Here is a 19,802-nt window from a genome sequence, read left to right on the forward strand (position 1 = left end):
TTGGTTGTGGTGAATAATCTTTTAACGAACTGTTGGATCCTATTGGCTAGTATTTTGGTGAGAATCTTACCTCGTTTCTCATTTTACAGGGAAAGCATTCAGTTTTTGACCGTTAATGGTGATGTTAGCTTGTAGGCCTTTTTTGTAGATACTGTTAATCAGATTAAGGACATTTTCTTCTTAGTTTGCTGTTTTTGTCATGATTGGTTTTTGAATGTTAACAAAATAATTTTTTTGCATCTGTTGAAATGATCTATGTTTTTTCATATTTAATCGGTCGATATTTTGAATTGCTGTCATTGGTTTTCAGTATTGAAACAGCTTTACATTTCTAGGATAAACTACACTTGATCATGATTTGTTATCCTTTCTTTATAGTCCTAGATTCAATTTTGTATTATTTTATTGAGGATTTTTGCATCTGTGTTTATGAGAGATACGTTTGTTGTGATTTGTGTTTCTTGAAGTACTTAAGTGGTTGTTATAGGATGACACCATTGTTTTAAAAATGAGTTGGACAGTGTTCTCCTTGGTTTTCCAGAATAATTTGTGTAGAATTAATATTAATTCCTCCTTAGAGGTTTGGTATAAGAAAACATGGAATTTTATTTGTTGGAAGGCTTTTAACAACAAATTCAATTTATTTAATAGATCTAGGAGTATACAAGTTATCTATGTCGTCTTCTTCTTTTTTTTTTTTTTTAAAGATTTTATTTATTTATTTGAGAGAGAGAGACAGTGAGAGAGAGCATGAGCGAGGAGAAGGTCAGAGAGCGAAGCAGACTCCCCATGGACCTGGGAGCCTGGTGTGGGACTCAATCCCGGGACTCCAGGATCACGCCCTGAGCCGAAGGCAGTCGTCCAACCAACTGAGCCACCCAGGCGTCCCGTCTTCTTCTTTTTTTAAAAATCATTTATTTATTTATTTATTTATTTGACAGAGACAGAGAGCGCGCGCATGCGCGCACGCACTTGGGCGCACAAGCAGGGGGAGTGGCAGATAGAGGGAGAGGGAGAAGCAGGCTCCCACGCGAGCCTGATGTGGGGCTCAGTCCTGGGGCCCTGGATCATGACCTGAGCTGAAGGCAGATGCTTAACTGACTGAGCCACCCAGGTGCCCCTATCTGTTTCTTCTTGAGTGAACTTTAGTTGTTTCTTTCAAGGAATTTTCTGTTTCTTTTATATTATTGCTATTGACATTTTAAACACTAAAAGAAAGTTTATATCAAGGCTATTGTTTGGTGGCTACACATTCATCTTTTGGTGGGAGGATTGTACCCATTCAACCAAAACTATTTGAATCTGAGGAGAGTATAGGGTAGTGAAAAAAAGTGTAGTAGATTCAGGAATCAGACCAAGTTACTTAACTTCTGCTTCAGTTACCTTATCAAAAAAATGCAGCTATAATAGGAACTACCTCATAAGGTTGTTGTAAAGAATAAATTACATAATTCATATAGAGTGCTTGGTAAGCACTAATTTAAATGATCCCATTTAAAAAAAATCGTTTCATCATTGTTACCTCTCAGTGGTATCCCATAACAGTTACAGATTTTACTTCAAACTTTTTAGTGTTCCAGACTACGAAGTCTTTCCTTTTTTGTTTTAAATTGACATTTTCTACCTTTTTAAGGCCTTGTCACATACGTGGCCTCTAATTAGGAACATCTTTCTATCCATTGATAACCTCTTTTTCATTTGTCTCCTCTGAAAATCATATGTGTGCTTAGATGCATGCACCTGTACACATCTATACACAAACATGTATTACTATTTCCTTTTCGTTATTTTTAGTTTCCACATCAGAACAATGACAGTGCTAATAAAGTGAAAGTAATTGTTTTTGTCAACGGTAGTCCCTTGGCAATATTGAATTCAGCAAATACATGAATGTGTATTAAAAAAATCACCTGGAGGGGCGCCTGGGTGGCTCAGTGGGTTAAGCCTCTGCCTTCGGCTCAGGTCATGATCCCAGGGTCCTGGGATCGAGCCCCGCATCAGTCTCTCTGCTCAGCAGGGAACCTGTTCCCCCCACCCGTTGCCTGCCTCTCTGCCTGCTTGTGATCTCTCTCTCTGTTAAATAAATAAATTCTTTAAAAAAAGAAAAATCACCTGGGGTACCTGGGTGGCTCATTCATTAAGAATCTAGCCCAGGGCATGATCCCAGGATCCTGGGATCAAGCCCTGCATCAGGCTCCCTGCTCCACGGGAAGCCTACTTCTCCCTCTCTCATTCCCCCTGCTGTGTTCCCTCTCTCGCTCTGTCTCTGTCGAATAAATAAATAAAATCTTAAAAAAAAAAATCACTTGGAGGGGCTCCTGGGTGGCTCAGTCGTTGAGTGTCTGCCTTTGGCTCAGGTCGTGATCCCACGGTCCTGGGATCTAGCTCCGAGTTGGGCTCCCTGCTCTGTGGGAAGCCTGCTCCTCCCTCTCCCACTTCCCATGCTTATGTTCTGTCTCTTGCTGTCTCTCTTTCTCTGTCAAGTAAATAAATAAAATCTTAAAAAAAAAAAAAATCACCTGGAAAGCTTGTCTAAATAGTATTTCCAAGGCCTTGTTTCTAGAGTCTCATCCAGTCAGGGTGGGGCCTATGACTGACTTTCTGATGAGATTGCTTCCGGTGCTGCTACTTGCTGCTGCTGCTTGCTGGAGGACAGCCCTTTTGGGGAATCTGCCACAACTTAGAAGTTGCTGGGGTAATCAGAAGTTGATTGGAAGACTAGTATAGATGAATTCAAGACTTATTCATTAAATTAGAATGTTGGGCATGCCATTTAAGCTCTCTTATTTTCATTAGTGATTGATCTCTTAATCAGGCATGGCCTTTATTCTCTTAAAATATGCCTGTCAATATGCCTGTTGATATATTTTCTCTCATGTATTTTTGAACTAAAATTTCCTAAGGTTCAGTCAGGTCTCCTGTTAAAATATTTTGAATTTAGACATTTCTTCCCCTTCTTTTATACATTTTTCACTAATTTGTGATTTTAAAGAAACAAATACAGCATATCGATTTTCTTTATTATACCTAAATACATCTTATTTCTTCACACATACAGATTTTCTTGATTGATATTTTTTCCAGTTTAGTTTAAAAGAATTTACTAATTTGTGATTTTAAGGAAACAAATACAGTCTATCTATTTTCTTTATTATACCTAAATACATCTTATTTCTTCACACATACAAATTTTCTTGATTGATATTTTTTCCATTTTAGTTTAAAAGAATTTACTTATAAGAAAATGTTTATATGTACGTAGCTTTGAATCCTTAAATGTGTTAAATATGTATTTTATCTGCATTCACCCTATACATTGTGATTATAATAAATGATTGAAACAGTAATAAACTTAAGGTGTTTGAAGAAGTGTCACCATCTTTGAAAAAGTCTTTAAACCATTTTCAGTAGACTTTGAAGTAGTATAATTTTGAATGTATTTTTCGTTATTTTAGCGGAGGCCTATGCCATGGAACATTTATATCTTCATTTCTATTTTAGGTGCGTATAGCAGCAAAATTCATTATTCATGCCCCTCCTGGAGAATTTAATGAGGTGTTTAATGGTGAGTGTTTAATTCATAGCACTAAGACTTGACATATCAAGCACTCCTTTTTTTAAAAGAAAAAATTACATAACCTGAAGAACTAAGCTAAGAGTGTGTGTTGGGGAGGGTGGGGTAGAAAAATCTGTACCGTCTGAATAATAGTGAAAATTTTTGTCAGTTTGGATTTTACAATGACTAGAATATATTTATGATATATCATATAATTATGTTTGAATAAGGTAGCCACCTTAAAGAAGAATACTAAATTCTTTTAAAGACAATTTAAATTTAGATATTTTTGGAATTGTGAATGCATTTTTTAATTCCTTTTAAAGAAAAGCTTAGAATAATACAAACAACCCCCCCCCAAAAAGGGGGGGGGGACATTATTTCACCATATTCAGAAGAGGGGAGAACATGTAAAAACTAATTTATATTGGGGCACCTGGGTGGCTCATCGTTGGGCATCTGCCTTCAGCTCAGGTCATGATCCCAGGGTCCTGGGATCAAGTCCCATATCAGGCTCCCTGCTCAGCAGGAAGCCTGCTTATTACTCTCCCACTCCCCCTGTTTGTGTTTCCTTTTTTGCTGTATCTCTCTGTCAAATAAATAAATAAATTTTTTAAAAAATATTTTATTTATTTATTTGACAGAGAGAGAGATCACAAGTAGGCAGAGGCAGGCAGAGAGAGTTATGTTTTAATGGTGAGTAGGCAAATGTCTACAAAATAATTGAGTCTAAAATTAGAATTAAGAATCAATAATCAAAGTAAATCAAATAAAGCAGTTATCCATATTGAACTAAATGCATTCATCTGTTGTTTGAACATGAGCTGAAGACAGAAATGTCTACATCTGAGCTCGGTTCACAAGCTGTTCCTTGCTTAATCCCTTTTTGTATGAAACAAATTCATTTGAAACTCATGCTAATGTTGTCAGACTAGGAGGCAGGCATCTTCTGCAGCTCACATCAGATGATCTATTTTATCTCCACTTTAATTCCTTGGAAATACATTACAGTCTGCCTACATTGGCTATTGATTAATAAGGTATAAAATAATATGTACAGGTTTTCCCTGCTGTCCGAAAATAGAGCATTCTATGAAATCTCTCGTAAGTCAAAATGGCATAATGTGGAGAGACAATTACCATTTGGTAAAAGGGAAAAATCTGTTTGGATTCCGTTCAGTTAGCAAAAAACAGGTAAAATCCAAGTAGCGTAAAGTGAACTTTTGAATCGCTGGGGAAATTTATATTTCTATTTAATTCCTGTTCCTAACCCATAGCTTTAAGAAAACAGTACTATGGTGTGTTTTTGTGATTATTTTTCCCATCAGAATAAAATTTTGATCTTGCTTACTTACATTTTGAGGGGGGAGGGGAAGAGAGAGGATTGTTAATATATGACCAAAGTAAGCTGCATTCATTACATAGAAATTTCAAACATACAAAAATAATAATATAGAAAACACGATACTTGTTTTACAGATGTTCGGTTACTGCTTAATAATGATAATCTTCTCAGGGAAGGAGCAGCTCAGTAAGTATTACATATTATATTAAGTAATTAGTGACATGATGAGAAAAAAATGTTTTAAAGGTGGTTTTTGAGCACTAACCCCTGAAATAGATATTTGCACATCAAGTTTAAATATATAGATTATATGTATATACTTAGCTGGAAGACAAATATTTTTGATGAAGTTTAAATATATATGTGTATTAATATGTGCATACTCAACTAAAAAGAAATTTTTTTCATGGACATAGCTTCACAATTACAACATGAAATTCTCTATTCATTGAGTATTTGGCAGTGGCTTATATACTCAGTACTACATTTTGGCATTTGCACGGTTAGATAAAATTATCTGGAAACTTTGAGTTTTGAAACTGTGATTGATTTTTTATTCAGATTTTACTTTTTGTTAAGTGTTTGACCCTAATAGATTTTCAAGGATTAGGAGTTTTATTCTTTCACAGATACCTGATATAGAACCTGATACATATTCAGTAAATAAGTATTTACTGGATTTGTGAGCTATTCAAATAACTAGGCAGTTCTAAATCTTAGTACATCATCTTTGGACCAGTGACCACAATCATGACTTGCCACAACTGTGTTAGGTTTTAAAGAAATAATTGATTTTCTTCTCTGTTCCCACCTCAAGTAAGGTGAGGACTTATGTTAGGCTAACCAGTTCCATTACTTGTTGGAAATTGAAGAAATTAATAGATTTTTAGATATGTTGCAAAGAGTGTTTAGTATCCATTCAGGCACCTTTTCTCATCCTGATATTCTGCCCAATATATGAAATCCTGAACAATGGGGGAAATTTGGTCTTACTCTTTTTTTGTAACGTTTCAAGGCTTTATCAGATCTGTCCTTTACACTTAACCCTAATGAAGGTAGAGGTTCAACATACTTCTAGGCATATCTGATTTTGCTTCTGATTTAAACCCTGTTATTTTTTATTAGCAACTGTTACTTATTTGTTACTGATTCCTGTATAATTAACAAATAGTGTTCTATTAGTTTCAGGCATACAATACAGTGATTCAGCAGTTCTGTACTTTAGTACTCATCACAATAAATGTATTCTTAATCCTCTTCACCTGTTTCACCCTATATACTACTTTCATTGTGAGAAAATGGAAAATGTACATAATATAAAATTTACCGTTTTAATTATTTTTAAGCATATAAGTCTTTGGCATTAAGTGCATTCACGTTGTGTTGGCTATTACCACCATCCATCTCTGGAACTTTTTTTATTTTCCCCAGACTAAAACTCCATACCCATTAAACAATAATTTCTCATTCTCCACTTTCCTCTGCTTCTGCTGACTACCATTCTGTTTTCTGTTTCTATGAATTTGACTTAATTAAGTGTCTCATAAACGTGGAATCGTACATTATTTTGTCATTTTGTGACTGGTTTATTCTCCTAAGCATAATGTCTTTAGGGTTCATCCATGTTGTAGCATATGTCAGAATTTCTCTTTTAATACTGAATTACTTATATACCACATTTTGTTTGTTCATCTATCGATCATGTATCGATGGACATCTGTGTTGCTTCCATTCCTATTAATTATTTTATTAAAGTACTTTATAGAAATCAGTTTGCTCTGTATCTTTGACTTTAGTGATTAATTTCTGAGTGAAGGGTTACTTCTTAGTTCTTTAAACCTTATTTAAATCATTTGTATATTCAAGTAAAATTAATTTTCTTTATAATAGCATATGGCATGTTTATAACTTCTAACAACAGTACTTAAAAAGTACTTTCCTCAGTTCTCTGTGGTAAATAAATGTGTGGGTTGTTTCATACAGGTGCATGAATTAGTGGGGGGTTTTTGTTATCAGTTAAGAAAGTGAGAAACTTGACTTGTTGAAAGAACAAGAGTTTTTCCTCAGCAGAATAAAGTTTAATGAAAGTCAAAGAAAATACTCGTAGTTACATAAGTGGTATAAAATAGCCGTACATTTGACTCAAAAGTGATTAAAGTATTGAAATTTTATTTGTCCAAAGAAATACTTAAATCTGATGATGGTTTTTACATTTAAATTAAATAAATTGGATTTGTTCTAAAAAGAAACTAGAATGTGAGCTACATTTCTCTTTTATTATGAAACATTTTGAGAACAGTTGTCCACATTTCAAGAGATATGTACATTGAAATGCAGATACATTTCTAAGAAAATGATCTGAAGAAATCAGTAACTAATGATAAAACAAGAAGTTTATTGTATGATAGCAAGGAAAAAAACATGTAAACCTTAAGTGGAAAGTTCAGATTGTCTTGCATGTAGTTATACTATCAGTAAGTGATTGCTAACTAGATGAACCCTTAGAGAAAATATTGATTCTTTTTGTTGACTTCAGTAGTGTTCTTCATTCCAGATTTCTTTGAATTCATTTTGTAAAACATCTGAGATTATCTGTGAAGTGAGAAATATGCCCTACATTGTTGATTGACTTTAGAACTATGTAACTGTGGTTCACGGTGTCCTTTTCTATGAAATAATTTTCAAGCAAAAATAGTATTATACTCATTGTTCACTAGACTTGTTCTGAATTAACTTTTAAAATATCTCCAAACCTGGTTTCACCCTCTAAAAAAGATCCATGGCCTATCATTGAGGCTGTCCAAAACCATGTAACACACGCTTGCAAAACATTGTAAAAAACATTTAGAATGTGTTTTAGTCACAGTTTGACCAGAGTAAGTGCATAGCTGTACTCAAATTTCTTCTTCAATTGTGATCATTGATATTGAATCTCATTTGTGCAAGTACTTCTCTTTCTTACATGTATGTACTACTTTCTTCCTTCCTTTCCACTTTTCCTTGTTGCTTTAACTCTTTTAATCTCACTTCTCTCCTCTTCCTATCTTTCTGTAAGGGGAAAAAAACATGACTATATTCTTAAGATTGGTTTTAATGGGATATTTTTCCTAAGGGCACAAATTTAGTGTGTTTCAAAGTAGACATACTCTGAAGAGTCAGTACTGTCAAGTCTAACTTTTAAATACCCAGAAAGAGCCTTTTATTCAACTGACATACAACTGCCAGACTTCACTATGATGATGAGGTAAATAAGCCTCTTAGGGATTTTCTAATGGGGAATCCCATATGTTCAGTATCAGGCCAAATGAAATAAAATATTATCATAATAGAAGCATATCAAAGGCCTTTGGAATCCAAAGGGAGAAATATTTAATCTCTATTTAGAAGTGGGTTTTGAGCTGAATTTAAATGATGAACAGGGTTTAAATAGTAAATAGGGAAATAATGTGGCTAAACTGAAGGAGACACCTGGTGAAAAGTATAGTATGTGACTGATGGATGACTAATAGTAATAGGTATAAAAATCTAAATACAGGAACAGGTATTTAGGTATTTAGAAATGGATGAGTGGGATATAGAACTCTACAAGGACAGAGAAGTCACTGTGTTCACCATGTCAGGGTGAAGGGGTAGGTGAGTTGATGATGAGTAGGTAGATGGAGTAAGTTTCTGAACTGGGTGGAAGTCAGTTTTGGAAGTCCGCTAGTCCAAACCCCTCTTTTTGTAGATAAGGTAAATGGGCCCCATGCTTGCTAATAATGGGGTTTGGACAGAACCTAGGTATTCTATATTCTGACTCCTAGGTTAGTGAGTATCTTTACTCCTATACCATGTAACTAATAACCTGTTTAACTTGCTTTGAGCACTTAAGATAAAATTTTGCCTATTTTCATACTCAGTTGTTTCTTTTTCAGATTCCCTTTCTTCCCTCACTCCCAAGTAGATGATGGAGTTTGATACTCTGGGCAGTAAAAGGCCTAGGACCAAGTTACTATCTACATTTACTATTTATATATGTCTTTCACTGGAAAATGAATCCTACTTTTTTTTTTTTTAAAAGATTTTATTCATTTGAGAGAACGAGAGAGAGTACAAATGGTGGGGAGGGGTAGAGGGAGAAACAGACCCACCACTGAGTAGGGAGCCTGATGTGGGGCTCCATCCTAGAACCCTGAGATATGACCTGAGCTGAAGATAGACACTTAACTGACTGAGCCACCCAGCCGCCCTGAATCCTACTTTCTAAATGATCTAGTGTACTTTTTTTTTTTTCCTTAAATTTTCAAAGTAGTTTTGAGATAAATTCATTTAAGGGTTAGTAACTGCCTGGCTATGTTGAGGCTATTCCTAGGAAAATTATAGTTTTAATGAATTAAGGAAATCAGAAGTGAGTAGATACTACCCTCTCCCCCATCATGCATTTCTATGTTTATTCTCATTTTTTTTTTTAACATGCAGTGTCAGGAGTTTGACAGGTAGTAATTTAATTCTGTTTTGCTGTTTTTAAGTTTATTAGTCTGGTAATTTATTCGTGATGGCTTTGCTTAACCAAATATTTCTTTCTAGAGGAGAATCAAGTAGCTAATAATCTGAAAATTCAGTGGATGTCTTGCCATCTAGAAAACTTTCCAAGTAGGTTAGGTTGACATATGTATTTCTAAATTTTAAAATACTCAATATCTCTTCTGTTAAGTGTAGAAAAAAATCCTCAGGTTATAGATTTAGTAAAATATAATATGGTCCTTACATATTTTACAGATAATTTTTTGTACTTTGAGAGTCTTTCCTCTAAATGTATTGTATAACTATGTAGTATTACTTACTCATAGGAGAATAGAGAGAGGCTTTATTCTTGAATCCATCTTGTCACCATTTCTTAGTTCAGACTCTTCAGCAGTTCTAATACGGACATTTGCCTAATAACAACCTAACTGCTTTTTTTACTTTCTTTCTTTTTTTCGGGGGGCTCTAGTTGCTCCACTGCCCAGTTGTCATACACACTGCTGCCAAATTAATCCTCTTTATAGTTAGGTTCTTCTTTCTCAGAAAGCATCAGTGACTCTGCTTTGCCTCCTAAATGAAGTAATTACTCTGTCAATCAGGGCCTTTCACTTTTATTCAGTAAATATAATTAAACACATGCTATGTGACAGGCATTGAGCTTGATGCTTTCCATGATACGGACCTAACCTATCTTCTCATGTGTTTAATTTATCCTGGTCCCTGTAACTGAAATACTCTTTTCTTCCCATCTCTCCAGTTTCTGCAAGAGGCCATTTTTCCTTGTCAGATTTCTAAAGAAATCACCCTTAAAGCACTTCTTATCCTTGCCTCAATGAATATAATCTTTTAAAATGTGTATTCTCCTTGATGCTTTCTTTATTGGTCATTGTCTTCTAGTACTTTCTACTTTATGTTATGGTTATATTTATCTATGATCTTTCCTACCCAGCTGTAAGTCCTCTGATCATAGGATCTGTCTGATTACTCTCTGCATCCCTCATAGAACCTACTCTGTTTCCTGGTATATTTATAGTGTACTCAGTATATACTAAAGTAATTAGATATGTATCTTACAGATGGCTCACCTTTACTTTCAAGATATTGAGTGAAACAAATTTTATTTACTGTTTTAATTTTCTTTTGCTAAACATTGAAGGCTGCAGTTTTTAAAATAGCCATATCTATATAGTATTTATAGTTAATATAAGATCAGTAATAGAGAATTATAATTTTATTAAACTTGCCATATGTAGTGCAGGAGATTTATTGACAAGTGAATTATTCCTGCTGTTTTAAGAGGCTTGAGTTTTGTAATCTTAAACAATTGGCCTTTTTCTTTTTTAGTGCATTTGCACAGTATAACTTGGACCAGTTTACTCCAGTAAAAATTGAAGGTTATGAAGATCAGGTATGTTTCATATGAACACAGGATCTGACCTGTCCTTGTTTCATTTATAATGGTTAATGTATTCTGCAAGAACTGTGAAGTGGTATGTTTAAGATAAAGTGTTCATTTTAATCATAGCCTCTTATAGGCAAAGTAATTGAAAATTTGGGTTTTTTTTGTTGAGACAAAAAACCTTTGAAAGTCCCTTTTAGAAGTATTCAAATGTAATTCTTTTAAGATTTTAGAAAATAATTGCTTTAAATCTACTTTCTTGTTTTTTATAGGAAAAAAAATCAATCCTATATTAATCCAAAATCTAGAATATATATTAGTAAGATTTATATCATATTTTGGTTGCTCTGGAATTCTACAGTTCTTCATGTGAGTAACTTAGCATTTAGTAATTATTAAATCTTTTCTTTCCGAAGTGAAAGTTAGAATTGCTAAGCTAAGAAAAGCCACCAAAAGTCACTAGTTTTGGTGTTTTTGGTTTTGTTTTTTGGTTTTGTTTTTTGTTTAGAGTTATTAATAATCAGTGATTATATTAATTCCTATTGTGCTTGCGTGAAGCACAACTTATATAAAACAATATGAAGAAGGACCTGGTAGGTGGAACATGAGAGAGTTGTAACAATTAGTTCTTAGTGGTTAGTCATGTCAAAGCTTGCATTTGGCATTATTCATTATGTAATACGTAGTCTTGTATTTATAGGGGGAAAGAGAGCCTAGACAGAAGATAACTTATAACTGAAGAGAAAACAAACTTATGTATATATAGACATACATGTGTGTATGTATACACACACATATATATGAAGCTATATAGTGTTTCATTTTATGAATCTCCCATATTTATTTTCTTTCTCTTGGGAGATTTTAGGTTTTTTAGTCTTTCTTTTTCTTTAACTGTAAACAAAGCTGTATTGTAAATCTTTATACCTCTGGGCACATTGACCATTATTTTCTTAAAATACTTCCCTAAAAGAATATTTGTTGGAGAGCTCCCCACTCATTTATGAACCTAGCATAATATTAATACTTAAACCTAATAAAGAGAAAACAAAAATATCAAACTCTAATCTCATATGACCATAGATTTAAAAACTTTAAATAGATATTAAAAAATAGAATCCTGGAATATATCAAAAGAATGACAATCCAGACTAAATAGAATTTATTACAAGAATGCATGAGTGGTTCCATGTAAGGCAATATTTTGGTCTTCTCTATTAACCACCAAATCAAAGAGAAAAATTTAATGATGCATCAATAGACAGTGAAAAGGAATTTGAAAAATCCAGCAGCTAGTCCTTATTACAAAAAACCTGAGTAATCTAAGGATAGAGGAAGACCTCTTAAATGTAGTAGATTGTTTAACAAAAATCACAGTAAATATCATAGACTACAAACACTGAAATAATTATAGTTAAAATAGAAAATCTGCCAGGTTTGTTTGCTTATTAGTATCCCACCTAATGGAAGTATAGCAAATAAGAGAATGAGAGCTTTAGAAAAGAAAAGAAAACTCTTGGGTTGTATGATTTATATAATCACCTCCCAAACAAAAGAAACTACTAGATTTAAAACAATTTTGTGGGATGGCTGAATTTAAGGTAAGTATACAAAACTCATTAACTATACTCTGTTGTGCAAAATAAGTACTTTACTCTAGAAGTGGTTGGAGGGGGAGGAATTCCACTTTAATTGGTTGAACTATGCATTAACCTAGGAATAATCTTAACAAGAAAGGCAAAGGAATGTGAAGACAGTGGTGGTTGTCTTCTTAAAACACAAAACAGGATGTGAACAATGGAAAGGCAATACCATATTCCATTTTGAAAATAGAAAGTTAAATTACTTAAAAATTAAAATACAAATTTATTGCAATTCATTTAGAATCCTAATAGCTTTCTTAATTGGTCAAAACGTTCATTAAGTTGATGCAAAAAAAAATACATGTTTGGAAAAAAAAAATGTAAGAGCAGTAAGAATGGGTAAGAGAATTCCTTTACTAGATAGCAGAAGATGCTTTACAAGCAATGTAAAGTCAAATCAGTATGGTTTTGTATATAGTAGACAAATAAATCAGTACAGCAGCATATAGAACCAGAATTTAATCCCAAAATATATGAAAATTTTTGTGCATGACAAGATTATAATTTTAGATAGGCATATAATAAAAGATTGGCACAACTGGTTTCTGTTAAGAGGAAGGTTAATTTGAACCTCTGTCTCATACAACATATAGAAATAAATTCTAGGTGGATTAAAAATTTGTAAAATGAAAAAAGAATTTGTAAAATAACTGAAATTTTGAAAGAGTCTATATGTACAATACTAGGGCAGGGAAACTATCTTAAGTAAGTCTGGAAACCCAGAAACTATAGAAGAAAAGATAGACATTTTGCTACATAATAATTATTTTAACCATAAAATGAAACAGATACCTTAAATAAGGGACTCTTATAAATTAATGAGAAAACAACCCAAAAAAACCACAGATTAAAAATAATAAAGAATATTCACTCACAGAAAAACAAGTGGCCCACACACAAAAAGATACTTACATCTGTCAGTAGTCAGAGAAATAAAATGAAAGTAATGAGATATTTTATACCCATCAGACAGAAAAAAGAATCATATCCCTATTGATGGTGGTAATGTGAGGGGAATATATCTTACATATGTTTCATAAAAATGTGGAAAGTCACAGCCATTTTTTTGGAAATGTATTAAAAATTAAAAACACTCAGACCCTTGACTTTATCTATTGTCCCCACTGCTGGGAATATATTTAAGAGAGATGGAAGCACCTGATGGAAATAAAATCATTAGCATATTAAAATATATGTACAGAATTTTAACATATTTTTATTTTAAAGTTTATTTATTTAATTTATTTATTTGACAGAGATCACAAGTAGGCAGAGAGGCAGGTGGGGGGGGAAGCAGGCCCCCCACCGAGCAGGGAGCCCGACGTGGGGCTCCATCTCAGGACCCCAGGATCACGACCTGAGCTTAAGGCAGAGGCTTTAGCCCACTGAGCCACCCAGGCGCCCCCAGAATTTTAACATTTTTAATGTACCATTCCTCCCCCCAAAAGAAAACAGCCTGGAAATAAAAGAAATGGTCCATCAGTAACAGAATGGCAGAATAAATTAAGTTATACCCACATTATGGGACATTATGCAGCCATTAAAAAGAATGGTGAGATGTTTACCAGTTGACTTTGAAGGATTTCTATAAGGTGCTGGTATTGAAAAAAGCCAAATGCTGAAAAATACATGTACGTGTGCATTTTCATTCCATTCTGGTAAAACAGTGACCAAAAAACCCTGTATGTGTGTATATGTTCACATAGATGTGTTTTTATTTATCTACTTGGGATTGTATGGCTGAAAAAGATTTAGAAGGATACATCCTATGTGTACATGATTTTTATTAGAGGGGGAAGTTCTGACATAGTTAAGGAGTCAAAGATCGGGAGAGTTGCAAAGGAAGAACAAGAGGGGAAATTTTAAAGCACAGAATGTCACATTTATTCATGTACAACTTAATGTACATAAAAGAATAAATTACATGTTTAAAAATTTGAAAGTCAGTCGAAAACAGCTGTCAATGAATAGATTATAAAAACAAGCAGACAGTTCACAGTAGATGAGATTGTGGGCCCAGGAACAATATAGGACACATGGAGGAGTGTTCTCTCTGGGTTAAAGTTGTTTTTGTAACCATTCTCATTGAAGGTTATCACCAGTCCTTAGTTTCAAGAACTGGAAACTGGTAATAGAAATAGTAAACAGTTTATAGTTGTAAAACAAAACAAAATAAAACTCCAGCAGTAAAAAGATGCATTCTTTTCACTCATTAGCCAGAAGTTATATTGGGAGAAAATTAAATCCATTGATCTTAGCTGAACAAGACTAGCCTCATTTCAATTATTATAGTTGTGCCATATAGTTAAACCAATTGCTTGGAATAGAAGTATTTTACAGTATTCAGGACAAAACATAAGTGAATTTATATTAATATATGTCAGTACTTAAATGCTATTTTAAATATTTTATTTCCCCAAAATTCATTGCATCATTGAAGGTATTGATAACAGAACATGGTGACTTGGGAAATGGAAAGTTTTTGGATCCCAAAAACAGAATCTGTTTCAAATTTGATCACTTAAGAAAGGAAGCAACTGATCCAAGACCATATGAAGCAGAAAATGCAGTTGAGTCATGGAGAACTTCAGTAGAAACTGCTCTGCGAGCTTATGTAAAAGAACATTATCCAAATGGGGTTTGCACTGTAAGTCATCAATATGCGTATTTTTCTTTTGTCTTATGTAAATATGACTTCTTATGATCTCCTGAAATCTCTAACTTACAGAACTGACATCACTTGCCATTGTTTTTTTTTTCTTGAAGTAAATACTTCTAAGTGTTTTTTTGAGAAACTCTAAATAGTAAATACATTATGATGGCACAGAATGGAAAAACTTGAATTAAATCCAAGTAGGAATTGTTATACATTGATTAGAGCATGATGCTGTCAGATTCTTTAATCTCACGTTAATAACTCATCTCAGTAAGTTTAGATCAAACTTCCTTTTAAGATCTTAGAACAAATTAAATTATTTGGAAGTGGAATCATGTCCTTGCCTGTTTTATCATCAAGTCTCTTTTTAATGTGATTCTTTCATAGATTTAATCTGTTTTTATATTTTCTTTATGAAATATAGAAATTGGAAGTGCTTTTTTTTTTTTTTAAGATTGTTTGTACCTAGATAGGGTACAGCCATCCCCCTAGCCCCCTCCCAGTTTGTTTGTGTTTCTGTGATCTTCTCTATAGCCAGAGAGATCTTTTTAAATACAGATCAGATCATGAAAATCCCATGTTAGAAATCATTCATAGATTTTCCATTATACTTAGGATAGAGTCTAGGCTTCTGAACTTGGCTTTCACAGCCTTCTGGACCTGGTCTTTGCCTACCTCTGGAGCCTAAGATTACCATATATCCTGGTTTATATTTGCTGTCCCAGCATAATTACTAATATTACCAGTAGCATCCCATTTCAAAACGCTCAGAGGTTTTCTGGTTAGGACAAAAATTCATATAATCCCTTAACTATCTAGCTCTCAGTAATTATTTGAGGAAAAATTACATCATAACCTAAAATAGTTTACAAATTCATTGAATAATAACCTTGTTGACTAGGATTATTTTGGAAGAATAACTCAAGAATAGGTATGTACGTTGTGTTAGAGAGTCTTTATTTGCTCCCGGGGGATTGAAAGGTACAGATATCCATGACTTTTAAAGCAGTAAACAAGAAGTGAAACAACGTCATACCATTGCAAGCATTCTCTTATGACCTTTTTGGTTATAAGTAAATTAATTTTCTCACCTCTTTCCTGATACTTTGTAAAATGACTGAAAAAATAACAGCCTCTAAGATTGTGAAGGAAACAAAGATGATAATCGAAGTGTAGGTCCAGTTTTTGTTTGTGTGGAAACAGCCAGATTGGTATCTGCATGTTTGAAATGAATTGTCTACACTTCTTGTGATACCTGTATTTGGAATCAAAAGTATAGTATGTCTAGGATGTTTGTGAATATTTTTAAAGTATAGTAATGAGTTTTACTATATACATTTTGTGCTTTTTTTATGATCCACCAAGAATTTGTGATGATAGGTGTACATGTTTGAGTACTTGTTTTTCTAGCTACTATACTAGAATGATGACGTACTCTGTATTCTTCTATATGTTCCTACCAAAGTGCTGTACAGTTTTTTTTGTGTGTGTGTGTGCAGATGTTTAAAGCTGAACATTCTGTGGTCCTGAATTCACACTTCTCTTTATTTTCTCTGCCATTAAGGTATATGGTAAAAAAATAGATGGACAGCAAACCATTATTGCATGCATAGAAAGCCATCAGTTCCAAGCAAAAAACTTTTGGTAAGTTAAAATTTTATATTTTGGGGAATTCTGACATTTATATCCTTTGTATTCCTTGTTTTATTGGTTGGACCTGTACGTTGTTTGTGTATGCCTAAGTACAATATAAACATCAGTCTTGAGCCTTTTGATATAAGAAAGCTATTTACTCCATAATCAGCATATTATTTAAAGGTAGCGGTAAACCCATTGACAGTGAATAAGAGCGTGGGATTGCATTGAGTGTTTTTAGAGACTTGCAAGCAGCATCCTAAGGGAACATTTGTGCCTGCAAGCAGACCAGTTGGCAGGCCCATATGCTCATTCTGAGAATGGATTGTTCCTGACTGAGACTTAATGGGAGAAGAGAACAGAGGTAATTATAAAGGGAAAGAACAGTGATTTTTCTGGTGAACTTTGGGGGCTCTGAAGTAGATGTTTACATGTGAATTTATATGTGCTTGGCTGGCCAATGTAAGGAGTAAATGACTATTTTATACAGTGAGGCAGATTACAATCATAATTTCATTTTAATTAAATTATAATCTTGTAATCAAATTCATTGATTATTCATTATAAAAGTCCAGTCCCCTAAAACATGACTGGCCTTGTTAATCTTGGACTTTTGACAAAATGTTGAGCCTTTGTATTTTTAGACAAGACTGTTTCTGAGACACCTTTTTTATAAAATTCTGAGGTTCTACAAGACTTTATAAACTCAAAATTGAATGAAATCTTTACCTTTATCCTCTTTTTTTGCTAATACATGCTAAGATCATCAGAATAAGTGTAATCATAATATTTGACTTGTTTAGCCAAGTTGGCTGGTTGTACTCTCAAGGGTGAAGTAAGAGGTAATCAGTAACCCCTGTGGACTAATTTGGTTCATGGCCCAAGATTGCTCCACTATTAACCATCTTAGAAATAAATGCAAGGTTACAAGGTTAACCAAGAACATTTGGAGAAATGCAATCCATTATCACTGAAGGAAAGTCAATTCTATATGTTAATGTACGCTTTAATGACAAGCTGCAGTTCCCTAAAGATTCTGGTATATAAAGTTAATAAAAGTGTAGTTTCTCCATTCTAAGCATAAAATCTTGTAGCAGTAACCTACCAGTATCCTAAAGAAATAAATCTATTAATTTATGCAATTTGTGCCAAGATATGTATCATAAAATCTTGTTGAGGTGAACTATTAAAGGAAAATTCTTGTTGCTAAGTTTTATTTCAATATATATTTAGAGATGTTACAGTGAATTTACTAATCAGTTTTGAAAAACAATTTGAGCTTTAGCATATGTGAAATGAAGATGGTGTTTGTTTTTGAGTTCTCTGTTCTTACTAATTTGCTTCCCATTTCTGAATTTTTCTCCTAAACTACCACAGTGAACATTGTATCATGGAAATTAAAAGTGACTTCCACTCTTTAAAGAAGATAAATTCTAAATGACATTCAGAAGGGTAGACATCACGTATCACAATAATCTCAGTAAAATCTGAATATTTTGGTACAATGAAATATACTTCAGTGCACCTAAAATACAGATAGAATTAAAATCAAAAGATAATAGTCATGGACATTTAATAGATTTCATTAGGACATTCTCTTCTTGGGCTCTACTCTTTCCCTAATGTCTAGGGAATAATACACATTTTTAATTACAGTGTTAATAGAAGAGAAAGGAAGAATATAAATAAAGCTAGTATATCTCGACTCCATTGATAACATACTCCATTGATAAAAGGCTATGACTCAGCATCATTTACCATTACTGTATAGTAGTAATGCCTGTGGAAGGATTTTTTGAAATAGTTCTTAAATTGGTACCATTACTGGATTTAAAATTCCTTTTTTCTTTTTGTAATCAGTGTTTATATATGCATATTGTCATAATCAGAAGTGTATATGCTTAGAACTTAATAGTGCTCAATATTAATACCTAAATAAAAGGAATTACTTCTTTCAGAATCACGAAATAAAAATAAATAGACCTAGGTTCTTTGTCCAACTGAGTTACTTACGGATAATTTTGGGTGTCCCTCAAAATCAAGGCATGGTATAAAATTCTCTTATTTTGTAGATCATAACGCATTGTTCTAATGAGAGTACTTTTCACATGTTAAGTGTTAACTTTAGATATGAGTACTCTCATTCTGTGGATTTTCATGATTGGACAGATTGCCAAAATATTACAAGGAACCCAGAAGTAATTTTATAGCAAAGCCAGTACAGTGATCCATTAACTCTGTGACTATTTCAGAAACATAAGCTACTATTCCAAAAAAAAAACTAACAGGTATAAACCTGCATTTCAGAATATGTGTTTAGCATACAAAGAGCTACTAGGGGTATGGGGCACCTGGGGGGTTCAGTGGGTTCAGCCTCTTCCTTTTGGCTCAGGTCATGATCCCAGTGTCATGGGATCCAGCCCCGCATTGGGCTCTCTGCTCAGCAGGGGGCCTGCTTCCCTTCCTATCTCTGTCTGCCTCTCTGCCTACCTGTGATCTCTGTCAGATAAATAAATAAAATCTTAAAAAAAAAAAAAAGAGCTACTAAGGGTAAAAGGAAAGTTGACATGAAAAGGCCAAAAAAAGGATAAGATTCATTATCTGGGAGGCAAAAATGAATAACATATTAGATGCTTGTTTGTAATGTCACAATTTCCTACCATTAATATGTGTTTAATTTGCATACCAAAAGCCATTTTAAGTGAGAGGAGGATATGCCTTTTATGTGGAAGTTTAATCCTAAACTGGAACAGAAGAAAATTTCTGACACTTACAACTCCTTGTATAAAGTCTTTCTCTTTCCAGATATCAAAACCTTTAAAATACTGTATTATTACCCAGACTTTTAAAAAACATTTGGTGCTTTGTACTCTTCAGTCAGACTACATTGACTGTATTTGTGATAGCCCCTGGTAATCTGAACATTTGTTCTGTTTATTCTTTTTTTTTAATTGAAGTATACTGGACACATAGTTACATTAGTTTCAGGTGTATAATACAATGATTCGACAAGTTTGTAGTTATGCTGTGCTCACCACAGGTATAGCTCCCATCTGTCACCAAAC

The 19,802-nt window shown here is 33.5% G+C and overlaps 1 protein-coding gene across 1 annotated transcript in view; it reads left to right on the plus strand.

The window, feature by feature from the left end:
- CAPZA2 (capping actin protein of muscle Z-line subunit alpha 2) overlaps window positions 1–19,802 on the plus strand; it is a 61,572-nt gene that overhangs the window by 32,753 nt on the left and 9,017 nt on the right. The window contains exons 2-6 of the mRNA XM_044246426.1: window positions 3,502–3,565; window positions 5,036–5,087; window positions 10,749–10,812; window positions 14,887–15,093; window positions 16,667–16,746. Of these exons, the coding sequence (XP_044102361.1) occupies window positions 3,502–3,565; window positions 5,036–5,087; window positions 10,749–10,812; window positions 14,887–15,093; window positions 16,667–16,746 (467 nt within the window). The remainder of the gene's footprint in view (window positions 1–3,501; window positions 3,566–5,035; window positions 5,088–10,748; window positions 10,813–14,886; window positions 15,094–16,666; window positions 16,747–19,802) is intronic.

Source organism: Neovison vison, chromosome 4 (genome assembly GCF_020171115.1).
Source record: "Neovison vison isolate M4711 chromosome 4, ASM_NN_V1, whole genome shotgun sequence".
Classification (NCBI taxonomy): domain Eukaryota; kingdom Metazoa; phylum Chordata; class Mammalia; order Carnivora; family Mustelidae; genus Neogale; species Neogale vison.